Source organism: Aplidium turbinatum, chromosome 8, assembly GCF_918807975.1.
Source record: "Aplidium turbinatum chromosome 8, kaAplTurb1.1, whole genome shotgun sequence".
Classification (NCBI taxonomy): domain Eukaryota; kingdom Metazoa; phylum Chordata; class Ascidiacea; order Aplousobranchia; family Polyclinidae; genus Aplidium; species Aplidium turbinatum.
Genome location: NC_137479.1, coordinates 10,198,408 through 10,224,815, shown reverse-complemented (window position 1 = coordinate 10,224,815; position 26,408 = coordinate 10,198,408). Strand labels below are relative to the sequence as shown.

Here is a 26,408-nt window from a genome sequence, read left to right as displayed (position 1 = left end):
ATTCATTTTGAAGCGAAACAAGTATGAAACTACCTTTTTCAAATAGTTTTTAAAAAACACAAAAACACCAGGGCTATTTTCCCGTTTTTTCCTCAAACCTGCCTTTTCTACACTATGCCTCCCCCCCCCCCCGGTTAGGAGAACAGCCAACTTTTATAATTTAATTTAGGGTGCTTTTACCAAAAAAATTTTGCACGTAAAGCACTGAATCACCACTTTGAGACCCTAATGTGCTCGCAATGCACTCAATTAGGCTACCTTGCCGGGCTCTTTTGCTATATTACGGGCCCCCCAGGGCGAAAGAATAACAATTTTTATGCTTGAATTTAGTCGTTTAGGACGGTTTTAACCAAACAATTTTGCGCGTAAACTATAAAACCAGAATTTCGGGCCCCCCAATCAACACTGGCCTGGGCCCTCAAAGGTACGCCGTACCCTCGGTACCCCCCTCTCATAGGCCTTGGTCATCGCAACTTGTTGACAATATAAATTGAGTCACGCGAGGGAATTGATATCACAAAGTTTTGTAAAATATGGGAAAGTGTGACAAATGTCTGGTCACTGTTGTTACAATGCAATTAAGCTCAAGTTTCAACAAACCACATAGGCAACATTTCAAAAAGTTTATTATTTAACAAATGATGTGTTGCAGTAACAAGTGCGACAACAAATGGATTGTCATCCTGGCAGGTCACGTGATGTAAGTGATACCTTCCAGCTCTTTCGAGGCATGGGAATCCATTATTAGCGTCCCCTCGAAACTGGCACAAAGCAGCTACGATCATGTTTCTTTTGTCATGACATGTTATCTTTTGTTAGGATTGGTATAAATACAATAACATCCTGCCGTTCATCATTATCCATCGATGATTTGAGCAATGATTTGCTGAATAAGTGAATATGGAAGCGATTTCAAGCATCAAACAAGTGATGAGGATGCACACACGCATTGAAGGCATCACTTGATGGATGGTAGACACATCAATGTGTATTGCAATGATCAACATCACTACAACTCGATGATGAAGTGATGAAGAAACCTTGACGATCATTATGAATTTAAGTGAAGCTGTTGATGAAAAAGGTGGGTATTTGTTGTATAACAATTTCGTCAAAGTATATTCTAATTAACACTACATTGAGTGTTGATCTGTATTTCAATAACACTTTTATGTAACCAGCTTTGACAATTTTTTTTATTACAGACAGAATGCTCTCTATTCAATGACAAGGAAAGGTTAAAGACAAATTCCTTCAACCAAGTCATAAAGAAAACGTTTTGTATGAAAACATTCACACAAACTATTTTGATTTCTGACAAGCATTAACAGACTTTTATGCTTTGACATGTCAGTGATGAAAGCAGCCTAGTAATTGTACATTGTTAGCATCAACTATTTTGTTGACAAGATTTTGCTCTAGTTTTACTTTCAGTTTAGTAGCCTACGTGTTGTATCGGTTAAATCATGATATTTGTGACATAAATGTATGTTTTGGTTGGTTAGATTTTTTGTGAAGCTGAACTTCGTGCACTCATGACGTTCACTTCATGACAAAAAAATTGTTGTTAAGATTTATAGACTTTTGTAACTTGTTGTTACAACAACAAATTTTTTTGCTTTTTTTCTGTAATAATTTAATTGAACGACAGTAAAAGTATTGCTTGAAACAGCTCTTCAATCTGACGTTTTGCAAATTGGCAAAAACTGCATGATCGTTTCTTTCAAGATTTTCAAACTCTATTTAAACCGTTGCATTAATACAACGATGCAATCCCGCAATGAGACATATGCACTTGTGCAGTCACGATCGCATGGACAATGTCATGTTTCTGACAATTATGTTTATTTATTCATAATGTATCTAACGACGATGCTATATCTTGGCAACATTAAAGGGAATAGTATTTTGTTTAAAATGTTCAATTTGCGTTTGTGTGTAGCCTACCGAATTGTGACATCCTACAACGACGCTATATTTGTGGCAACGATATTTCATTGCATGTTACTTGACTATAATCACCCTCCGGTAATGGTTTGAATTTACATTTATTTGTTATTTTATGACTTTGACATGTCAATGATTGCATTGACGTAATAGTTTTGTTATAGGCCTACATACAATGCACTGCTTCAGTGAAGCTTATCAAATTGCCTTTGCAATATTGAACAAGGAAGGTTATTTTTATATCTTTCGCAATGTGTTATTATTGTTCTTTCATATGTCAACACATCTGAAAACAAAAAAGTTTTTCTTGACGTAAAAAGCTTTGAACTATTAGATCCATGCAATGGTTATGAAAAGGCTCAAATAGCTTGTGGTTATTTGATATATACCGGAGCAGAAATTATAATGAAGATGGATGAGCAGTCTATTCAGTAGCGTAGCCAGGAATTTTGAAAGGGGGGGGGGGGTTTCTCCTAAAACGACACCCGGCGGCGGGGGGTCTGGGGGGCTTCCCCCAGAAAATTTTGAAAAATTACTTTGAATTTGGTGCATTCTGAGAGGATTTTCAACAAAAATGTGGGTATGAATATTACTGTAAAATGGTGCTGTCCGGTGGCATAGCAAAAGGATAAATCATGTTTTCTTCGGCATTTTTCGGAAATAAAGCTATAAGTGTCTATGTTTTCTTGTTGCTAATTCCTGGCTGAGATGTTTGAATGTTTGGTATTGGCAAAACTCACTCTTTTAATGCAGTTTTGTATAAAATTAGGCAATTTTTTTTAGACTGAAAGCATCATTCTCAATATCGTGACGTCACACGCGTGCCAAAGGGGGAGTTGTAACCCCCAAACCCCCCCACCCTTGGCTACGCCACTGAGTCTATTCAAGAATAAAAAAGGTAATCAGCTGTTTAGGGGCTACTTGAAACAAAAGCATTTGAAACAGCAAAGCTATTTGAAACAAAAGCATTAGTAAAAGAAAGTTTTGTTTGACGCAAAATCTTTTGGATTTGATTTTTTTGGTTCCGAATGCTTTCAAGCTTAATCTAAATTTTGATTTAAAACGAAATGTAAGTTGAACATTGCTTTTTCGATCGAAACGGAAGCGACAAGCACGTGGGTTATCGAAAGTAATAAGATCGTCAGTTTGTTCAAGTTAAAAACACGTGACTGTAGAGCATTTTCTTTAAAGCTTAAATTTAGTTGGTTTTTATTTGTGACCAGTGCATTGAAAACAGCACAACTTAGCAGAAACATAAAAAAGTAGCATTAACAAAATACCGAAGCTACAGTATGTGTCGATTCACTACAACAGTATTTTGTACGTTGTTTGATGTAGTCTGCTTGATGTTGTGTTAGTCTGATATTTTGTGTTATGACTGTTAAAAAATTTGAATTCTATGGACTTTGAGTCTGATTGCAAATAAATAAATAAATAAGTTAAACGTTGCATAAAATTTCTAAGATCAAAACAGTCAGCCTCTGTCTGCTCGGCAGTTAGTCTGGTATTTAATTATGCCTTATCACACATTTTCTTTCATATCATAAAAAGAGTAGGCTACTGAAGCCATGTAATTCTTGCTTTGTGTGGAGCTACATAGGCTATGCTTGCTGATCTTTTTGTTTTAACTTGTTGAACCACAAATTAGTCTCCGCTTAAAGGCATTTTACTACCAGTAATCAAAACATAGTTTTGCAAATTGTACTTCAGCCAAAATCTTTTCTGACAAAATTTTTTTTTTCGCATATAGTAGGCTAGGGTTAGGGTTAAAAAGTGTCTTGATTTGTGACCTGAAAATCTCATTGGCACCGGGCCCACATTATCCTCTCAATGCCCTGACTGCAAGACCTAATGATGAATGGCGGTTGTATCTATGATTGAACTTCTGCTTAGTATCGCCGCGTGGTTGTGCTATATATTTACACTTTGCTTTACAATCTGAAACGACTGATTTTTGGACATGCCATTTGCTCAATTAGTGCAGGCCCTTAGGGGAATCTTTAGGCTAAACGTGTTACACGTTGTTTTTTGCATATTTTTGCAGTTGGTCAACCCAACTTTGATTTTGGTGGGTGCCGCAACTTTTTGGGTCACGTGATCACCCCCAAATCGGGGATTTCCCCAGAAATCACGTTTCAGCTCTTTTTAAGGCATTTTTGTGCAATTAGGCCTACATATTTGATTTTTGCACGTTTTAACTTAAAAAGCATATACAAATAAGTGAGACAAAATAAACACAAAATAAGTTGATTGATGACGTCATTTTGACGTCATCAATCAAATTAAGACGTCATCACATTTTTTTGCTTTTTTAACCTATTTTGGTCGTTTGCTGTTGGTTTTAGTTGGAGTAGGCTACCGGTTACTAAAACCATTTCACAATTCCTAAAAGTAGTTTCGTTATGATTGCATCTTTTATGACGTCATCATTACATTATTAGGACTAGACAGCTTGAAATTCAGGAACCAAAGGTAAGTTTATTCCGAAAAAAAACGATCAAATACTCTCATTATTGGCCTAAGTTTTGCAAATGCTTAAAATTTTACAATTGCAAGCAATAACAATAATTCCAGTACAGTATGACGCAATAACGGCGTCATCAAGGGTATAACCAGAAGAGCAGCTACCAGGGATGAATTTCTCTTTTAGTCAAGCCAATTTAAAATTTAAAATAATATGTAATTATGATCTACAAATCAAATTAATACACGACACCAGATGATGCAATGTCAGAGTCTTAACACTGTCAATTCAAGATGAAAAAACTAGCGGTTTTCGATGTTAAATTCCTACCATACCGTACGTAATTTGATGTTAAAAAAATTCGTACGACAAGTTTTTTCAAGTTACAACATAGAGTTCAGAAAGTCCAAAGGATTTCTTGAATGATCAGTGTGGATTGGAGATGAAACGCCAATGTGGATTGAAGATGAAACATCAGAGAGGATTGGAGATTTTTTGGTCGAATTGCATGTTTCGTACTTAGATGAACAAAGACTTGTGCATTTTATGGATTTTTTCTTACAGGAACATCGAGAGCCACAAGTAGACTGACAATTACAATGATGTAGCATATCATTTCGTGAATCGATGATGCGGATTGAGTTGAGGTCCAAAACGGAGCAAGCTGATTTGCATCATTATGTTTCCTACCCCAAGCTAAAGGAGAAGGTATAGTTGCTGAACATTTACGAGGCTTGATTTCCATATTTCAACTTGATATATCGCTCTGTGCGTGTATGTTGCATCAGAGCAGCTGACGTTGGTGGCAGCTTTTCAATAGTGCAACCATTGATAAACATCATATAACGGCATTCGTCTACATCCGTGATAGTAGGACCATTGCCATAAAGAGCTATGCTATGACATACTTTTGTATGTCATTTACAGAACTAGGAGAGCTTGAGAAATTCAGAGAGTTAAATAAGCCACACATTTCGGTAAGATTAAGCATCCAACAATCCCAAGCCTTCTTTTTCCAAAGACGAAACAGTATCACAGATTGTGATAGCATAAAACAAAGGTAAAGAAGCGCAAATCATCAGAGATTGAGGTAAAGATGAAACAATGTCATGGATTGGAATGAAGCGAGTTTTTTCTCCAACTCCAAATTCAACCCATAGCTTACAGAGTTCTAACTTGTCAAAACACGAAGTTGCAATAATTACCACATCAGTATCTACTGTTTTGACCATGCCATCGGACTTTCCATGTTTCACATGGAGAAACATACGGTGTCTGCCTCTTCGTGATCACACCGGGAAATCTCAGACATGTCCATTGTCTAATGTTTGATTGCTAAGAGCTGTATCTAACGATGTAACAACAATGGTAGACAAGTTTGGATCGACTGAAGTTATCACAGCTTGTTGAACCAGTTGATATAAGGAAGTTTTGTTGCTGTTATTTCTCAAAAACTCAAACCAGTTGAGAGGAAGACGAGTATTAGCCTACTTCTGACAGCCACGTAACATCCAGACCCTCTTTCTTGCAGAAGATAAGCCTCAAATAGCTACCGCCATCACAGAACATGCCAGCAGTGTGATGTCAGACGATTATGAAGTAATACAATTTGGGTAGAGAGGTAACTCTTTTAAACCATAAACAGACATAACTCAGCAACAACACTACATTTAACATTATAAAAACAAAAAACAAAAAGCGAACGTTTTCGGCTAGTCATATAGCCCTTTTCAAGCCTATAAGAAATACATTATTAAAAGAAATGCTAAAGAATCATATAGTATCACAGCAAAAATATGGTCAAAGCTAAACATTTGAGAAACTGCCTCGCTCACACAAAATGATAACTGAAAATTACACAGCACAACGGGTCAAGTATTTCAGAGGTAAAATTAATTGATTGTTCAGACAAGGACTCAGGCAGATTACGCAAGAAAGACAGAAGCACAAGAGATAGTGGCACAAAACAAAGTGAATGCGAGAAACACAAGACGTGATAATTCAATCAAAAAACTGCTAAAAGGTAAGAAGCTCCGCAAGCAAATAATTGCCTGTTGAGCCCTGGGTTTAAAGATTTGGGTTTAAAGATTTGGGTTTAAAGATTTTTAAAGATTTGGGTTTAAAGAGGGCTCAACAGGCAATTATTTGCTTGCGGAGCTTCTTACCTTTTAGCAGTTTTTTGATTGAATTATCACGTCTTGTGTTTCTCGCATTCACTTTGTTTTGTGCCACTATCTCTTGTGCTTCTGTCTTTCTTGCGTAATCTGCCTGAGTCCTTGTCTGAACAATCAATTAATTTTACCTCTGAAATACTTGACCCGTTGTGCTGTGTAATTTTCAGTTATCATTTTGTGTGAGCGAGGCAGTTTCTCAAATGTTTAGCTTTGACCATATTTTTGCTGTGATACTATATGATTCTTTAGCATTTCTTTTAATAATGTATTTCTTATAGGCTTGAAAAGGGCTATATGACTAGCCGAAAACGTTCGCTTTTTGTTTTTTGTTTTTATAATGTTAAATGTAGTGTTGTTGCTGAGTTATGTCTGTTTATGATTATGAAGTAGTGAAAGAATCTGCCTCGAAAACCGATCACTACGTCCTTGATGGAGGATTCTTGTTGCATCGAGTGCCATGGAAAGATGGAGACAGTTATGGGTCTATTGCACAGTCGTACGCAGATTTTACCATTCGTCATTATCGCTTAGCAACGGTGGTCTTTGATGGATATGGCGGTCCGTCTATCAAAGACAATACCCATCAAAGACTGCATGAACGTCCACCCAGTTGTTCACTTTTCTGTAGACACCGAGTTCATTGGAAAGAAGGAGCAGTTCTTGTCTCGAGCTTCCAACAAAGAAACATTAATTTCTCTAATTTCTGCTCAACTGAGGAATGGAAGCTGCAATGTGATCAACGCACCAGGTGATGCAGATGTGGACATCGTCAAGACGGCAGATAGACAGACCTCATCGACATATTACGACTTTAATTGGTGAAGACTCAGACATTTTAATATTGTTACTATACACTATGCTGACACTGACCCAGACATTAAAGACTTTTACTTCCGCTCCGACAAAGCTTAAGCAACCAAGATACACGACATCAACAAACTTAAAGCAATCATTGAACCAGACATATGCTCACAGCTCCTCTTCATTCATGCATTCACCGTTTGTGATTCAACGTCAAGGATATTTGGTATCGGGAAGAAGACGCTTTCACGAAACTAGTGAAAGGTCAACCAATAATCAAAGAATGTGCAAATTGCTTTATTCTCCCAAATCAGACAAGCCACATCATTAAGGATCTTGAAAACAAAGCTATGACTGGTATGTTTGGCAACGATAGCAGTAGTAACCTAGAAACACAGCGATACAATACATTGGTCCAGAAAATTAAAACAGCCAAGTCTTTTGTTCACCCTGAACGTTTGCCACCTACATCATCCTTTACCAAATTCCACTGCCTCAGAGTTTACTACCAGATTATGGTCAGGATGGGTAGGCTACTGATGATGGTATGGATGCTCTAGACTGGGGATGGAAAGTAGACAATAATCAGATGGTTCCAATCATGACGGACATGAAAGCTGCCCCGGACAACCTACTAAAAATGATACACTGCAATTGCGAATCGTGTCCACCTCACTACAGTTGCCGGAGATATGTGCTACCATACCATGCTGGATGTGGACCATGACAAACTGGTTCATGTGTCCATACAGCAATCGCATAATTACAGACGATGACATCGAGTGACAGCAATGAGCATTAGTAATACTTGATCCACTTGCTTTCTTTACGCTGATTATGTCAAGAGTCTACACGACCACATCGTATGAGCTCTTTATGCCTGCTCAGTTAACCCAAATATATATAGAAATCCCTGTGATAGAAATTTACCGTTTTTTTTTAATAAACAATACATTGTTATTGTACATTTTTAATTGTTTTGGCAGCCATCTTGGATTGCCATATTGAATTTATAGGCTATCAGATAATTTAACAATTCTGAGAATGGTCTCATTGACTTCACAGGGTATAAAAACCTAGATATAGACACCAAAACTACATGTTTTGGTCATATGATGACCGAGTTATGGTCAATTTACTGTTATTTTAATGGTTTGGCGGCCATCATGGAAGCCATTTTAAAATTAACCACTTTCCGGAAGTTGGATTCCTTAAGAATTTGAATGTGCTATTACTGACACCCAATACTAATCAAATCAGTTGAAAAACCTTTTGTTGCAATTTTTTTGGGGTCAAACCATTTATTGCCTACCTGCCATACTAACCTATAAGAAAAACATCTGGAAAAAAAATCACATAACAAAATTATGACGTCATTCATGATGCAATGCTGACGTCTTATTTGAAGGGGTAATTATTTTAGCATTGGTAACTTATTGTAACCAATAAAGTAACACCAACAACAAACAAGCGACTACAATAAGAAAAAAAAAATAAAAAAAATAATATATGACGTCACAATGACGTTATTCATAACATAACTTTGTGTGATTTTTATCTCGTGTATTTTGTAGTGGCAGTCAGTCCAAATGTAAAAAATAACGTAGCCTATCTAATTGCATAAAAATGGCGTGAAAAGAGCTCAAAGTTGATTTGAGGGGAATCCCCGATTTGGGGGTGATCACGTGACCCAAAAAGTTACGGCACCCACTAAAATTAAAGTTAGATTCATCAACTACAAAAAAATGCAAAAGAACAACGTGTAACACGTTTAGCCTAAAGATGCTCATTTTTGGCCCTAAGAGCCTGCACTAAATGGCTTGAGAACGTACAAACAAGGACGTTGAAAAGACAATTTGAGCTGTAGGTTACTAATGAAAGCTTGGGACCCACAAATCAAGACAAGGCACTTGAGAAAAACGCACTATATATGGAGACAAAGTGGTAGTTTCTTCAAGTTCCCGGGTCACAGATTCAAGAGACATCTAGAGCTGCAACCTCGACCAAAACATCCTACTTAGACCTCTAAGCTACCGGCAGCCATGACTGCCGAAAAATCATTTAATGACCTCCGAAACTATCGCGCCGATCCGATACTGATAGGCCATGTTTGGTCGTCGACTTCCAGAAGCTAACATTTTTCCACTCCATTGGCAGGGTTGGGACTATCGATTACGAATCGATATTCGATAGCGTTATTCTTTACTTTGTCACTATCGAATCCGTGTTTTCTTTTCTTTTTCAAATAAGTATCGATTAGCTGCTATTCTTTACTTTTTTGTGCGTTGAATCCGATATTCGATATTCAGTACTTTTCTGTAAAGTTTACAAATAAACAACGTAAAATATTAACCGAATTCCACAATTTTATTAGGCAGACTTTGAAATTCTATTGAAAGGAGGAGCAAATTTTTTTTGCGGGGAAACCGCACCGCACATTGATATACCACTGAAGATCTGACCAGAAAGTATGCTTGCATTGCTTTACGACGATTGACTGGAAGATGCACATTTGATGTTTTGGCTAAGCTGATTGAGTGTGTTATCATGGAATTTAAACTTAGTGGCAAAATAACTCATTGTGTGACAGACTCTGATTCCAATTTTGACAAGGCGTTAATGGTAATGCTTGCTTCAGCAGTTCGGCTCATTACATGACTGCATTTAAAACTGTGTTTGTGACTCTTCTCAGAAGGATTATGATTGCATTTAAAACTAGTTACTCCTAGTCCTTTGAGTGGGAAGTATTTTTCACTTCTTTGAATTTTTTTCAATTTGTTAGTGCCTTGAGCATTCAGAAAGAGTGGTGGAATAATTTTTTTTTATTCAATATCGATTACTACATTCTTTACTTTTTTTTCTACTATCGAAATCGGTTATTTCTTTACTTTTTTTGGCACTATCGAATATCGGAATATTCTTTACTTTTTCACTATCGACTCCCATTGGTAGCCTACAGTATTTCAAACTTTTTTTTATCCACTCGCGTTAGGACGTGAAACTGTTTCTCATCACTCGTAATCTTTTTTCACAAACAAGGCAGTCTCACACGCTGACATGAAATATTGCTGATAAGTTTCGTAAACAATCTGAGCGTCAACCTGTAAAACTTCAAAGACCAGCTAAAAATCTACTTGGGAAGCAGTGCATCTCCGTGGCCATACCCAATGTACCTACTGCACTGAGGAGGCCGGAACGGTGTGCACTGTCTGCAGTTAAAAAAAAACTAATACAAATATAATTTAAAATAATAAAAAGGTACAAATGTATTTCAGGACTTTGCTCTTACCTGAGTAAACGCAAAAACATATTTAACAGTGTTAAAAAAAAACATTTTTACGGATTCTTTATATTTTGGCTGCCAAGAAGCTCTAGCAGGCCACACTTGGTTGTCGGAAAAATAAGAGCTTAGGGGCTTGTGGACAATTCATTTTTAAGGCGACGACACCAAAAACCATAACACCACGTTTTCGCAAAATGAAACAACAAGTCTAATCAAAAATGCATAAGTTTTTTTCTGTAATTATTTCATTCTAAGTTTTGATTAAGGACCTTCTGATAATCCTCCTTTTAGGTGAAACAGGCTGTCAAGAGTTGAGTGATAACTATACCGTATGTGATTTAATTCGCTCTGACTGGCTTTTTGCTTGGCATTGAGTATTTTTTGTAGATTTTCTACATTTTTTGCAGACTGCCGTTAAGAATGCGCCTGAAACTTGAAGAAACGAACCTCCGCCGTGAAATACCTTCAAGGTGCCAAATTGATCTGATAGCGCTACAAATAATGTAGGCTACTCGTTACTGGCTCGCGGTAGGTGATCAAGAACAGGTTCGCACGAGCCTGCAGAATCCTATTACTTCCGTAGGCTTACACAATGCCGGTCCGTGGGGCACTTTTATGAAAACATCTATCGCTAAAGATTACGTAATGCAGTAGCAGAATTAACGATCGCATCCATAAAATGGAGAGAAATGCACACAACTTACTGCTTTTACCACTCATTTTCAGTTGGTCATCTTGATCAGTGACCAAACTGATAATATCAGTGACTTTGTAGCTCCCTTTCCTAGCTTGGGGTCTATTCACACGTCCTGACGCATTCAGGAAGAGGGTGTCATGCCACGTCACATGGTGGAGGGAGTAAACAAAATGGAGTCGTAGAATATTTGAGCAGCTGCTTATTTTCTTTCATCACATATTTTTTACACTTTTGTGCATACAGACAAGAGTTTAAACGATTTGCAAGCAAGCGATTCCTAATCCTGTGGAACACTTCATGCATGATCCAAACAAAGAAACAGTAGAAAGGCTGCAGCAAATACGCGAATTCTTTAAAGACACTATCTTAATTTACACTGCCACTTATTTAAAGCTGATAAGACATAAACTTATATTAACGTCCAACGCTGCGGCTACGCAAGGAGATGCAGACGAAAGGTAGAAACGCACTGACGAGGTTTATTTGTACATCAGCTTGCAAAGAAAGGTGATTGATGGTATTCGAAGGTGCAAAATATTTCAATCTTCGCAATTAATAGGTTATTTTAAAAATAACCATGTGACAATGTTCTTTCGAACGTCCCAGTCTAACGTAGCAGATATAAAACTTGTCACACCAGGCTGTTTCGAAGCAAAATAACAAACGCAAATTCACGGAATTGTCACATGTCAACATTTCTACAGCAAATCTAGACAATGCCCTTCGTGCAATCAAGAACATCCTGAGACATTGGGACCCGTTCAATGCTTTCCAACCAGTGGGCCTCGGGAGCTCTTAATAGCCGACTCAAAGTTTTAAGGTATTGAAAAACTTAATTACTTGCTTATGACAGAAGTCTTTAGCCTAATCACCAACAACTACATGTTATTTCATAGACATTAAATCGCGATGTGTTTTTTACTTCAGTCTTTTTGATGTTATTATGGTTATTGATACAATGCCGAAAGAATGTTCCGATTTTACAGACACTCAAACAAAATGTTTGGTTAAAGTGGGCCAGCTGTAGAAAAAGGTTGGGAAGCACTGTGCTCGATAATATCCGGGCGTAATTTTTGCAATGTCTCGAAGATGTCCTCAAAATCCTTTTACAGCTATTCTTAAGACAGGTTTTGAGGACTTACTTCTAGTTACATTTAAAAAAAATCGCAATTACAAAGAGAGCAGAGTGATCATAATCAGGGAAACGCAGAAATAAAAGCAAAACCTATCGATAGGGCATTGACACTTAGCGAGTAAAAAAAAAACAAAGAAAAAACGGGAAGTTCCCTGCTTTTGTGGCTACCATTAATAATAGTCGCTCAATCAAGACCAGTGGTCGCCGAAGTCACAGTGACGTTATAATGGAAAGGCAGCAGCCTGTTCTGCAAACTCCGACACTAGTGGGGACTTGATCGCTTTTATCTGAAAGAAATATTGATTGTTAGAGAGGTGTTTTTTTGTGAGGTAGGCTATAAATGTAGACTACAGTTACAAATCTGGACTTAAACTTAACAACCACAACCAGTAACGTTGACGGGGGATTCTGTGGGTACTGTTAAACCCAAGATGATTTTAAAGGCCTAGCTCCAAAACGTTTCACCGGACCTGGGAAATTAAAAGCACCGCGTATTATTTAGACAGAGCGTTTGCATCGAATCTATTTTACTTCGTATCGAATCTATTTTACAGTATGGAGACGACTCCTGGTTTTAAAACTATCTCTATCTTAAATCACTGGTATTTTTCTAGATTCCTTGAGATTCAAGAAATGCTTTGTTTTTGGCTACGTAATCTCTTTTTATGCCGGGCTCAAATTATCCCGTTAATGGATCCGACTACGTCCATCATTTCAATATGTTAAAGGTTCATATCGCAGTTGCAAGTTAGATACTCTTCATCGATTCGACGCAACGACTTTTTTTCACCAATAGTTGGTTGGAATTATTCTAAGCTAGCCAAATTCGCTTCATTCGACAACCCGATGAAAACGATGGTATTCGTTAACAGTGAGGTCACCACTGCACCAATGACTAAGGTGAGAATTGAGCAACCATACCGACCTGCGATATTTTCATTAATTTGTGACTTGAATACTTCGTTTTCACAGCTTTCTGGTATGTGTTGCTGTCTGCTGATGCCAAGTTCTTTGATAGATGGAGCATAACAGGCTGGAGGTCTTCTTTGGAGTAGGTGCTGTAGTGCTCCAGTGTCGGAGACTGCAAGAAAACGCGAATTTATTTCACTTTTTTATACCGATGATTTTAAATGATCAATGGTCAAAATTGAAACAAAAAATTGCTTGGAATTCTCTCGATCTGGCAAAGTCAGATCCATTTTTCTCCACTTGCGCTAATAAAACCGATAAAACTTTTATATTGAGTGAAATCAACACCAAAAACGTATAAAACGTTAAGCGATAACAAACAATCGAGATGAAAGGCACTCTAACGTGATCTTTCAGAGCACTAAAAGTATCAACAGTGCAGTCACAGGCTTTCTACCAAGGCGCATCAAAGCAAACGTGACAACCAACAATGCCAAGCGATCAGTTCAGCTTTGCATATTTTGGGTTATCCTTTGTCAAATGTCAACTTTACCCAATCAGCGTTTTCTAGTAGTTTTATGGAGAGGCACAGAGCACCAGCAGCTAGTTTTGACGGCGCGATGTGACACATGCCATAGTCGATCAATGACAGCTCCATCAAGTACTTGGCCAGCGTGTGTTGCATGGCGTCAACCTACAAACCAAATATACAGCACATGTATTAATAAATGTTACAGACCACTTGCAGATGTTATATAACTTTGATGCTGTTCCCGCTGCAAGCCCCTTTTCTATTCCTTGGCACGCTTCAGATCAAATAACTTTTTATTGGAAACAACCTGATTAGAAGTTTTAATTTTGACAATTAATGAAGGTTTCGGAGTACAAAAAAGCTGAGTTCCCGAGTTGGATCATTTGTTCGTGGTTGAAGTGATGTTCAGAGCTCCGGCGAGCGAGTAAACTATTTATTGCATTCGCCACTCAATTGGATTCGAGGCACGAACCATTTCATTGGTTGACAGAGCTCTCGTGCCCTTTAAGCAAACTGACGTTGGTGGACGCAGTTTTTGTCGCTCTAAGTCTAAGATAATATTCTTTTCACAAAACACCATATTAGAATGATAAAAATGGTAGTATTTTGAGCAATTCAAAGGCTGTTCTCAACGGAATACAAACCTAAAGCTCATACAACTAAAAGCGCATGAGCTTACCTGGCCAGCCTTGGAGTTTCGTCTCAAGAAATGCAAAGGTAGCGGCCTGCCAAGGTTAAAGTCAAGAGTTTTCAGCATCAGTATCTCCATGCTCAGGATCTGGGCTTGAGTGAACGCTTTGTCGGTAATATAGACGTAGTCACTGACCTAGGGAAGATCGTGAGTCAATTGGAAAGTTCAGGACAGGAATATTGCTGACAGAACACTACTTTAACAGAAAACTATCAGTGACGTGCAGTAACCATACAACCGAAGGGTTTGGAACAGAAAATACAAGCTTTGCCTGCCAGCTTAACATTAAGTAAGAAAATTTCACAAAACTAAGAAATGTCCATTTGATAGTAGCAGTGCTACTGCTAACAAAAGCGTGTTGTTTACTTGTTTTAAAGCCTGTCAACAAAACAAAAAAGCACGTAGCATCGATCAAAAACTAAACAAAAGCAGCGTTGTGTCGGTTCTGATGTTTTACAGATGTACCTCTGGAGCATACATTTCTTCATATTTTGATGCCAGCAACATTGCAGTGACTCCTACTAATTGAAGTTTCGCTCGAGGAACAGGATTGACCTGAAAGTGTTTTACAGTAAACAAACTAAAATAATAAAATGTTATTTAAGCATTGCTAGCATTTAATGATGAATTCAGTTAACACTGATCTTTTTAAGCACTAGCATAGGGTTGCCTGCGTAAATCACCAAGACCAAACAAATTAGAAGCTTGCTACACCTGTGCTTTACAACTAACAAGAAACTAAATTTTGGAAGTACTGTTCGAAAAAAAGTTCATAACATTGTTGTGTGATCGAAATGCAGGAAATCTTTAGTGCAAATCAAGGAATTGAACGGATTGCAAATATTGTACAAAGAGTGGAATATTTTTATACAGCCAGTCATTACAGACCATGTGCAAAATGATCATAAATATAAACGCTTAAAAGGAATGTACCTGCAAAAAGCGATCTAAGATAGCAACAGTAAGGTAGAGAGTTTCTTGCAGCAGTTGGAATCTGTAATGAACTTGTATGAGCCAGTCAACCAGAATACATCGCATCTTTGACTTTAGACCAGTGTCTTGTAAATAGCCTGATCTAACAGGGTATATGCTTTCAAGATATAGCATGTACTGATAAATGTCATTCACAAACTCTGCACACAATTGGGGGTTGTCGGTGTCATTTTCATCAATATTCTCAACCTCTGGTTTCAGTGCCAGATCAAACACATTGCACCTTTCAGCTTCATCTTGGCATGGCGTGCCTTCTACCATAGCAATTGGTGAATCTAACACCTTGGGCTTCAGCGACTCTATTGAGGGCTTTTGGATTTCGTCAACATCATCTTTAATAGTGAGCTTGGTGAGAGTCTTTGTAGTATCAATCTGCAGCTTGGCAAGAGGCTTCAGAGGGACATTGGCTGGTTTACTTGCCAATGGTTTTCGAAGATTTGCAGAAGCTTTTTGGCGTTGCAACGCTGGCCCATTCTAAAAAATAATGATTTACATTGAATGCACATAACATATATATAAATAACTTATTTTGAACCTGTTGAAAGCTGGTGCAATGATACTGAGTTGCTTTAAGTTATACCCACTCAAAAAATTGTGAAACATGATTTTGTGTCATACTGGATAATACAAACATATGAAAGCTTACAAAAGAAATCGCACTTTTGAAAATGGGTGATTGTGGTTAACACATCAAAAAGTTCAAACACTGCAACTTACCGATACATCTCCAAATGCCGAACGAGCTGTTGGAATAGCCGTTCTCTTTTTGATTATAGCACTATTCTGCCTGGTTCCTTGTCTGGTCTAAAAGCAATGAAACAAGTTTAGTGTTGCAGTCTTGGCAAGGCAATGGTTGTTGACAGTAAAAATGCATAAAATCACCCATTTTGTCAAACTAGGCTAATAAATAACTACACTAAAACAAAATTTGACTGAGTGAAGTAGAATAAACAGATATGTGGTGAAGATCACATGCAATGTCATTAAGTAAACATGGCCACCTCCCTTTTAGGATATGGCCTTTTCTGTAGAAGGCCAAGCCGCTGTGGACGTACTGTCAAACAACATGTTGGTGCGATCATGCTGTCAAACAGTGTTTCATGAAGTAAAATTGTCTGTAGCCTATAAACTTTATAAAGATGCAAGTTCTTTAAAATCCCATGGCGACATCTGCTTTTTAAAAGAAGCAATTGAAAAAAAGCACTGTCGGATAAAGCAGCTTCACTTACTGAAGCCATGACTAACAATAAATACAAGCACATTAACAAAATAATATTTAAAACAATGAAAACTGTCAATACTACAAAAAAGTGCTCAATGCTAAGCAAAAAAGCAAAGCAGAGCAAATTAAATCAAATAAAGTTATTATACATACTATCTGAAGCCTTTACAAATTGTTTCACCTAACGGATCATCAGAAGGTCTTATTCAAATAAAATAATATATATATTTTTCTGTTCAATATAACAATAAATATAATATTCAATATAACATCATTTCAGTTTGGGAGCTTATGATCATTTGTTATGGAGCTACAACCTTAGTTCGATAACCCTAATCCGAAAGTGAGGTTTGGTTTATCAACTTTTATTTCAAGATTAGCATGGCCAACTGTTTCAGCAACTCCAATCAGCGACTTTAGCACTTCTGTATTTTTTATCTAGATCTTTTCAAGGGAAAAATTGTGAAACGCTTGCGGCAACTACGATCAGCGACTTCGGCTTTGTTGCATTTTTTCTCAATCTTTTCAGGAGACGAAATTGGTTACACCCCTTCAAAACATATACCTACTACTCAAAGCAATCTTTTTCATTTTTACTTTTTTTAAAACGAGGAAACATATTGCATTGCAACACCATGGCATACGGTAACATACGGTACCGTTCAAGCGTTTTTCGTTTTTTTTGTCTACACTTCAAAGTGAAGTCGTCAGTGGGATTGTGCATATGATTGGGCACGTGCACAACAACAGCACCGTAGATTTTAAAAAAAATTGCAAGGAACGGCTATACTGTATGCATGGTGTTGCGCAGTGTACATATAGGCTAGCCACTTCCTTAGAAAAAAGATTTAAATTTTTTTTTAGATAATTTTTATTCCGCCAATGTCAATTGATCTAAAATAATTAAGTTTCTACTGCCAGAGTTTTCTCATTTCCACATTAGGTTTGCTCTCTGACCAAGAATTCAAATTTTCCTGTTAACAACTTTATCATCAACAACATTTGAAGATTTGACAATAAATGCCAAAAATAACTTTTGACAGTTTTGCTATTAATATGCAGTTGTTTTTGCAAAATTAGGAAAATCACAGAATTGCATTTTTTAGTCAAAAGCCCAGCAAAACCGATGAAAATGATAAATTACTGCATGGTACGTACCGGTACGGTAACTAATTTAAACACTGCACACAACATACATGCAATTTCATTGGTAATTTTTGTAAAGTAAATCTATCCAACCTGAGCAGCAGCATTCCTTGTAAAAGTGGACATCCTTCAGCATTAATTGTTTGTGTTGCGACAAAAAGGTGCAACACTGTAACAATTGCGGTGAGCAATCAATTGGCAAACTAGATAATAAATCAGTAAAAGGCAAATTTCTTTTAATAGGCATGTACTAAAACAATCTGTAAAGTAATAGAAACTGCTATGAGCCAAAGCAAAAAAAATAGAAAGCCTAGCCGTAAAAGTGTTTTGTTTGCCAGGAAAGCTTTTCTAGCACTCAACTTATCACTTTTCCAAATATCCTTCCTGCTGCCATTGCCAGAACTTTGAAAGACTTTGGCATGACATGTTCTCAGCTTTTGTTTTAGTGAATGAAAAAAATAATCAAAAAGCTAATTTTAGGCAATTGAAATGTGATATATTTTACCCCAGGCAGTACAAAATCTAGAAACGCTCGGAATCGAAACGATCCAGTCAAATAAACCGCGTCTCACTTGCCATTGGTTCAAAGATGCTAGATTAAGCTTATGATTGGTCAACAGTTGGTGATTTAAAAGTCGTCATAAAAGCTTTGATGCGTAATACAATTATGACGTAAAAGTGAAGAAAAGTGGAAAATATAAATGAATTTTCGAATGAAAAGTGTTAAAAATCAGAACTATTTTTGACTCAAAACAGATTTTAAATTTTGTTGGTGACTATTTGAAAAAATTATGCTATTCAGTTTTATATTTAACTCTTCAGAAAGAATTCATGTGTTGAATTAGGCTAATTAGCCATTTAAAAACTTCAATGATTGTCCCTTCTTTTTCGTTTGAATTTTGTAGGAAAATTAGATAGTTTTTGCGTAGAGTTCATTTCGATTTATTATTAGGTTTTATTTTTAACCATCTCAATAAAAACAATTCAGGTCAACATTGCAGAGTTTTAGAAGAAAATAAGAGCAACAAAACGCAAAAGCAAAGACGAATGTGGTTGGAGGTTAATTTGGACCTGACCTTTTGTTTTTGTGTCCGCCCCAAAAGCTCAGTTAATTAGCGCGTGACTTTGTGAACGAAGAAGCTTCAAGATCAAGCGGAACTGGCTCGATTCTCGGGGTGTGCGCTTGAGCAACGCATTCTAAGGACTGCTCTCCATTTAGCGGTAGGCTACCGGATGGATAGAATAATTCCCCGGCAACTAGCCTACACTTCAACAATCGGAAAACTTCAGTCTGTCAATCCGTCACCTCCGAGCATAGGTGTACGAGCCGGGGGTGCAGGGGGTGCAATCGCACCCCCAATCTGTCGAGAATTTGGGCAATTTTTCATATTTGGGCAAGATTTCACACCTATCTATCCTCCTTAGTCTTCAAAAGGAGAATTTTGGAAGATACAAATAATGCCAACCAACAAAGCTTGAAGTTGATATCTGAATTCTACACCGTGGAACAGGATTTCCTGGAATCGGAACATCAACTTTTTCACCAACTTACTCGCAACAGAGAAATCAGAACTGCTGTACAATGTACAAAATTCCTAATTTCAAGTGGATTAGATAAAACTATGCCCCACTTTGCCAAAGCTGCAAAAATTCTAGCAACAGTTCCTGCAACTTCATGTTCAGCTGAGAGTTTTTTTTCCGGATTACGACGATTGAAGACATATCTGAGATCAATAATGGGCCAAACACGACTGTCAAACTTCGCTTTGTTGCACTTAGAAAGAACAACAACAAATAAAGTGGATATCAATCGCATTGTAGATATATTTGGACAACGAAGTTGGCAAAACAAATACTTCTTTTAAATTTGTGTAGCCTATACCACCAGTCTACCACTAATCAATACTTTCTAGTTCAGTTTTGCAGTTTTAGAGCCATGCACTGGTAGTACTGCATTCTACTGGTTCGTTAGTGTAGTGTCAATTACTCTCTTCAATTGTCTTTTGATGAATTTGTTGTTTTGCAAATTTGCATAGCCTAATGGTATATCGTACCGCATAAGCGTAGCCAGGGGGGGCGAAAGGGGCCATGGCCTCCCCAAATTTTCAAAGATTGGATTCCGAAATTGAGCCCTTTGTTGAAAATATAATAAAATTTGTAGAAATTTATAAAGTTTTCCTAGACATCTGGCTATTTACACCCCCAAGGATTTGTTTTAGACACACAGAAAGACACCAATAAATTTTGCAAATTGTAAATCGCGCAAAATTTACGCGATTTACGTTTCTTTTAACTAATTTGTGGATCAATTTCAGAATGGCTTACTCTGTTGGGTTTTTAGGTAGTTATTGGGTTTTTGTGTAGCTGAGTTTTTGGTGTTCTCTAATTTTAGCTGCAGTTTTTGCCCGTTCGTGTGTAAGAGCTACCTTTAATAAGTTAATAGCTGTTTTTCTGCTAATAAATTTCATACAAATATTACCCTAAAAGTGTTTCCAGAAAGCGCTATAATCCATTATTTGAGTTTAAATTTGCAAAAATTTTCCGCGGGAGCATGCCCCCGGACTCCCCTAGAATACGCGTGCCTTCGGCACGCTCTAACCCCCACCCCTTTTATTGCTTTCCTTGCTCAACCCACCAGGATACGCCACTGCACATCAGGTGGCGATGACTTAATCAAACACTTTGTTGTTCTCTTCATTTCATCAAATATTTGGCCTCCTCAAAAAAATTTTGTGGCTGCACCACTGCCGTACCGTACGTAGGCTACTTATCATACCAGTGGCTTTGTGGAAGCCTTGTCAGTTGATGCCTTATGCTGTTTTTTTTAAGGCTATATTATTGATTTTTCTTACATGTGGAGTACTTTTGTTTAGGACAGTTGATTATATTTGGGCAAGAATTCTTTTGCACCCCCAAAAAATATGCTTCCCGTACACCTATGCCTCCGAGATCTCGGAGGTGACGGTCAATCTCGGTAACCAGCCCTGGATCAATAAAGCCTCTACAAGTATGCGATTGCGAAACCTACTCTAGAAATCTGTGTGCGAAACTACCAGAAAGAACTTATCAAGGCTTTGTTAGTCCGAGGGTAAAGATTCAAACCTAAAACCATTCAACTCAAGTTTAATTTTTTATAGCTGGTGCGGAGATATCGTGAGCTCGATATAAGAAGGACAATTAAGGTTAACACACCAGTTTGACATCAGCAAAAGGCAGCAAAACAATTAGGCTACACCAAAAGTTTGAAAGATGCATCGATTTAATACTAATAGTGTTCAAAATCTCGCCCCGTTGGCTCAGTGGTTGAGTGCCAAACGCAAAGTTCATGCCGTGCTGTGGCAGTGCCGGTCTTAGGGTATTTCGGGCCCTGTGGGGAATATGCTTTGCAGGCCCCAATGACGATTGAAAATGCGTTAACTAGTTTTTGGAGGTCAATCTTACGGAGTAGATCGCTTTCAATACACTAAAGTGCCAGTGCACCAAGACGTTGTTGACACATTGTTGATCATTTAACGTCTTTAATTCGTTTCTGTTGTGAAAACGAGCGTTCCCCCCGAGCAATTCGTAGCCATTAGAGACAAGTACATTTTAAGTGCTATTTCAGTGTTCGGAAATGCCTTATAAACACCAGTAGTGTGCTGCATTTTAAACATCTTTTGGGCACTTCCTGTTGCTGCTGTTTCATCGCGTGTTTGCTCTTTATAGTCTTTATACTAGCACATAAACTGACGAAATTCTGATGGGAAGTCGGAAGACAGGTCCTTTGAATACACACCAACCAAACCTGCAACAGCAACATCGATGTCTTTTACAGACATGGAGTCATGCTCAGTCAAAACCGCAAACCTCTGCAGCACCATGGAATATGCATCGATACGTTTCTGTAGTGCACTCTTCAGTTGGTCGATGATCACATAAAACGTGTTGATTTTAAATTTTTTCTGGCCCGATATTCCTTCCACATCATCTGTAGCAGCTTCATCACTGACATGCTTCTGCCGCTTTGGTGCTCGTCGACTTTCAGATTTATATAATTATGCTGCTGCCACAGCGACCACGTGCCTGCTGCTCATAGCAGTCAAAATTCTCTCTGCACTCATTCAAGAATTTATCCAAGCTTCAGCAGACCAATGGCTGGTGTCAGTTTGAAAGTGGAACTTTGAAGCAACTTGCTACTAGTATTGAAGCGCTGCAAAATATTGTTCCAAAGTATGCACATTGCACATTAGGGCAACTTCAAGGGTGTTCATGTGTTTGGCCAAAGCACCTGCTTCATTTCGTGTGCTGCCATTCTGAATCTGACTAAAAGTTATTTCTAATTTCCTAACACAACACAACGCCACGTTTGTTTCGTTGCGTCACCCAACAGAAATGCGAATTTTTAAAAACATGAAAAAGGAAGTGGCAACATGTTTCAATTCGTCTTTTTTTAACGATTTTGCAACCTTTAATTCATCTGGAAAAACAGAGCTATTAAGATAAATATTTATTAGTTTAGAAAATAATTATTTTGAAAACATGGCTAAATTTTTACTGATTTTAAAGTGGCCTGGATTTTTGACTGGCCTGTAGGCACGTGCCTACTTTGCCTAATGGTTAATCCGGCACTGATGCGAAACCTACTCTAGAAATCTGTGTGCGAAACTACCAGAAAGAACTTATCAAGGCTTTGTTAGTCCGAGGGTAAAGATTCAAACCTAAAACCATTCAACTCAAGTTTAATTTTTTATAGCTGGTGCGGAGATATCGTGAGCTCGATATAAGAAGGACAATTAAGGTTAACACACCAGTTTGACATCAGCAAAAGGCAGCAAAACAATTAGGCTACACCAAAAGTTTGAAAGATGCATCGATTTAATACTAATAGTGTTCAAAATCTCGCCCCGTTGGCTCAGTGGTTGAGTGCCAAACGCAAAGTTCATGCCGTGCTGTGGCAGTGCCGGTCTTAGGGTATTTCGGGCCCTGTGGGGAATATGCTTTGCAGGCCCCAATGACAATAACCCAATTCAATAGCGTAGCTAGGTATTTTGAAAGGGGAGGGGATGGTTTGACTGTCGGCGGGCGTTGCCTGATGGTGTGTTCGCCGAAGGCGACACCCAGCGGTAGGGGATCTGGGGGACTTCTCCCAGAAAATTTTGAACAATTACTTTAAATTTGGGGTATTCTGAGAGCATGTTCAAAAAAAATTTGGGTATGAATATTACTGTAAAATGGTGCTGTCCACTGTCAACAAAATCGAATTTCTACCTATTTCGTCCCCTGAAAAGAACGAGGAAATTTTGAAATGTTTGCGGCAACTCCGATCAGCGACTTCGGCTCTGTTGTTTTTTTCTCTCGGTCTTTTCAGGGTACAAAATATTCAGGGGACGAAATGGGTTGTGTCTCTATGTTTTCTTGTTGCTAATTCTTTTGTTGAATTTTTTCATTGGAAATTACTAAAATGACTGCATTTTCTGAGTAAATTGCGGCCCCCTAATTTGCGGACCCTGTGCGATCGCACGGTTTGCACACCTCAAAGACCGGCACTGGCTGTGGTTTGACTCTCGGGGAGTGCGCCAGAGTAACGCATTTCAGGACTGCTCTCCAATCAGCGGCTCCTAGTAAATAAATACTTCCCCGGCAACGGCGGCAACAACATTTTAACAATCGACAACTGTACTCTACCAATCTCAGTAATCGTGCCCTGCGTCAAAAGCCCCTTGTCTACAAGTAGGCTACGGTATGCAAAACTATTAGTAATCACCTTTCTTATAAGAAAGACTTTTTCAGTCTGAGAATCAAGATTCAGAACCAACCATATCAATACTTTTAACCCTTCAATGCCCAGATTAAGAAAATGTTTAAAAAGATCTAGTTTATGCTCTTAGGTGCTTTGCAATGGATCCAAAAAATTAAAACATCATTTTCAATTTCTAAAGTAGTGACGTCACACTGGCCTGTTGCCATATGGTAACATTGGAAAGATATGGGTACTTTTAGTAACTTTAGGCTAGTTGGTTTGGCAGGTTGATATCGTGTTTATAATTCTGTCTCATCAAGAGATATCTTCAAAACATGTCTAGCCTAGGCTACATTGAATCCCCTAGAAACATCTCATCTTTTCTTTGGTAACTTTTAGGCTACATCGGGCCAATTTTTAGATTGACAATAGGCTACTCGGCACTTTGCTCCATTAGTTCAGTTAAATTATCATAAAAAAAAACAATTAAAATACATCTACGGGAGAAAGATCAGACTGAAGGTTTTCCCAAAAAATCATTCAATGGATCCGTTAATGGTACCGTAGTGAAGGAGAACCTCTGGCTCTTAATTGTTCACAGTGCATTTCTTTTTCACAATTTTAGTTTTTTTCTGAGTTTGGTAAATGATCTTCAGTTTCATAATTAATTTTTTCTGGTAATTTAGCACTAGCACGCAATTGATTTCCATGCAAGTGATCAGGAGTAGCCTACAATCATTTTCGTCCGCCTAACCCCATCAGTTAGATCTCTCACATCAGAAGTTCCAATGTAAAATTCTGAAGGACCATCTTTAGGCTATATATTCAACGCCAAAGTAACAAAAGGGAAACTATAAAAATAATTAAAACGTAATTTGTGGATGCTTGACATTTGTCTCATTAAAAACAGGAAAGCAGCTGACTCGATGACTTTCTGTCTCTTGTGGTAGGCTATCTACTATTCTACATTGTTATGGTGTTATTTTATTCGTATTGTGCTATTGTACCTTGCTATTCTCGCAACAGACGAAATAAAAATTTATCTATCGCTCTGAGTCCCTACCAAAGAAACAAAAATATTTAAATTACAAAAGCAAGTCAAGTCAATTTATTTTGTTTCAACAGCGCCATATAGTAACAAACAAGCAGAGTAAATATAATTGTCAAAACAATGCATTGTACAACTGTTGGTTAGATTATGGCGCAATCAGGATGGTAGCGAAAGACCATAAGCAGTCATCTAGTCAGCGGTCAGCCACCACCCCATCACAGTAAATCTAACTACACATTCATACACACTATAGTGTGCAAAGACAGGTAGCCTACATTACTTCAATGAATAAAAAGAGTTCGCCACTGAGATTGAAAAACAACTGCTGTTGGTTTGAATCACCATTCTCAGACTGAGTAAGCCGAGGATGAAAATTCAAACCAGCGACCAAGAATTAACCAACGACCGATATGTGATTGTGTACTAGAATACAGTGGCGTACCGTGACCACTTTGACAGGGTGTTCAGTGACGGCAAAGCAACAGCGGGGGGTCTTGGGGGCCTCCTCCAGAAAATGTTTAAAATTAACATTGAATTTGGTGCGTTCAGAGAGCATTTTCAGCACAAATTCTGAACATGAACAGAACTGACAAAAATAATGTTGTCGGAATGGAGAAAAATGCAAAATAGATATTTATTTGACAGCGCATTGAATGAAGGACTTAATAATATCAAACATTAAGTTGCATTTCTAAAGTCTCATACTTCAGTTCACTTTTTATTTCCGACCATCAAAACGAACAATAGCCTATTACTTGCCATAACACAGCAGGAGTCTGAAAAAACGCGAAAGTTAAAGCGTGCTCGAGATGGAAATGACTTACTTCATGCAAGGATTAGGCACGGTCGCAACACCTTGAGAAATGTACAAGCGAATTAAAAACAAACAGGTGAAAGTTAAAACAAAAAACAATAGCAAAGCAACTCGATAATAAACAAGAAAAGAAAGTCGATTGCTATGTTGGTCGGCTGTACTTTTATCCGCCGTACTACTTAGTAAAAACGAAAATGTTTAACACCTCGACTACAGAAGGAAAATTCATCTATAGCATAATTCGATTCTTCTTGTTGGTGCAATAAATTTTTGAATTACATCGTCGTAGAAAGCTTGCTTTTGCTTCAGTTCTAGCAAAAGTTGTTTCCAACGCTGATTACCTCAAACTCTAATCCAACAAGCTAAAACTTGCTATTGCCTGGGATTCCCCCAATGACGCGCCAAGGTGTGCAGATCAGCGAGTGCACAGCCTGGCTGAACTAAAACCATTGCTGTTTTCGCTGCCTTGTGACCAGGCCCGGATTTAGGGGGGGGGGCAGAGGGGGCAGTTGCCCCGGGCCCCCCGACTTTTGAAGGGCCCCCTTATGTGGAAAAAAAAATGTGATTTTGTGTTATTTTTTTCCTTTTGGCCTTTAAAGTTTTATGTAAAATGCTATGCAGTACTGGACTGATACTATTGTAGACGTAGAGATGGTTTTTCGCGCCGTAGGCTTGAAAAAATTTTTTGCACGGGGGCCCCCCGATCTAAAAGCGCCCCGGGCCCCCCATTAGCTAAATCCGGCCCTGCTTGTGACGTCACTTTTCTTAATTGTTTATTTTAAATAGCACTCGCCAAGCTGTCAGTGCACACCCAGCTTAAAGGTAATGAC

The 26,408-nt window shown here is 38.0% G+C and overlaps 1 protein-coding gene and 1 long non-coding RNA gene across 2 annotated transcripts; one reads left to right on the top strand and one right to left on the bottom strand.

Annotated features, from left to right (window-relative positions):
- Nucleotides 1-873: 873 nt before the first annotated feature.
- LOC145775889 (uncharacterized) lies at nt 874-2,282 on the top strand. The gene is made up of 2 exons (XR_014290179.1): nt 874-1,084; nt 1,206-2,282. It is a non-coding gene; the product is annotated as an uncharacterized LOC145775889 (long non-coding RNA).
- A 9,543-nt stretch (nt 2,283-11,825) lies between these two features.
- LOC145775215 (G2/mitotic-specific cyclin-B2-like) lies at nt 11,826-18,250 on the bottom strand. Its single transcript, XM_082586465.1, has 8 exons — nt 18,088-18,250; nt 16,344-16,430; nt 15,567-16,100; nt 15,099-15,188; nt 14,622-14,768; nt 13,964-14,104; nt 13,427-13,582; nt 11,826-12,788 (listed from the first exon to the last, which is right to left on the bottom strand). Exons 1-8 carry the CDS (start codon nt 18,118-18,120, stop codon nt 12,723-12,725), a joined length of 1,254 nt encoding a protein of 417 aa, XP_082442591.1. The 5' UTR covers nt 18,121-18,250; the 3' UTR covers nt 11,826-12,722.
- Between the last annotated feature and the right edge of the window lie 8,158 nt (nt 18,251-26,408).

Coding starts and splice junctions, on each gene's coding strand:
- LOC145775215 (XM_082586465.1), bottom strand. CDS start 18,120: ATGTCCACTTTTACAAGGAATGCTGCTGCTCAG. Junction 13,583..13,963: donor TACTAGAAAACGCTGATTGG/GTAAAGTTGACA, acceptor GTTTTCTTGCAG/TCTCCGACACTGGAGCACTA. Junction 12,789..13,426: donor AATTAATGAAAATATCGCAG/GTCGGTATGGTT, acceptor TATTTCTTTCAG/ATAAAAGCGATCAAGTCCCC.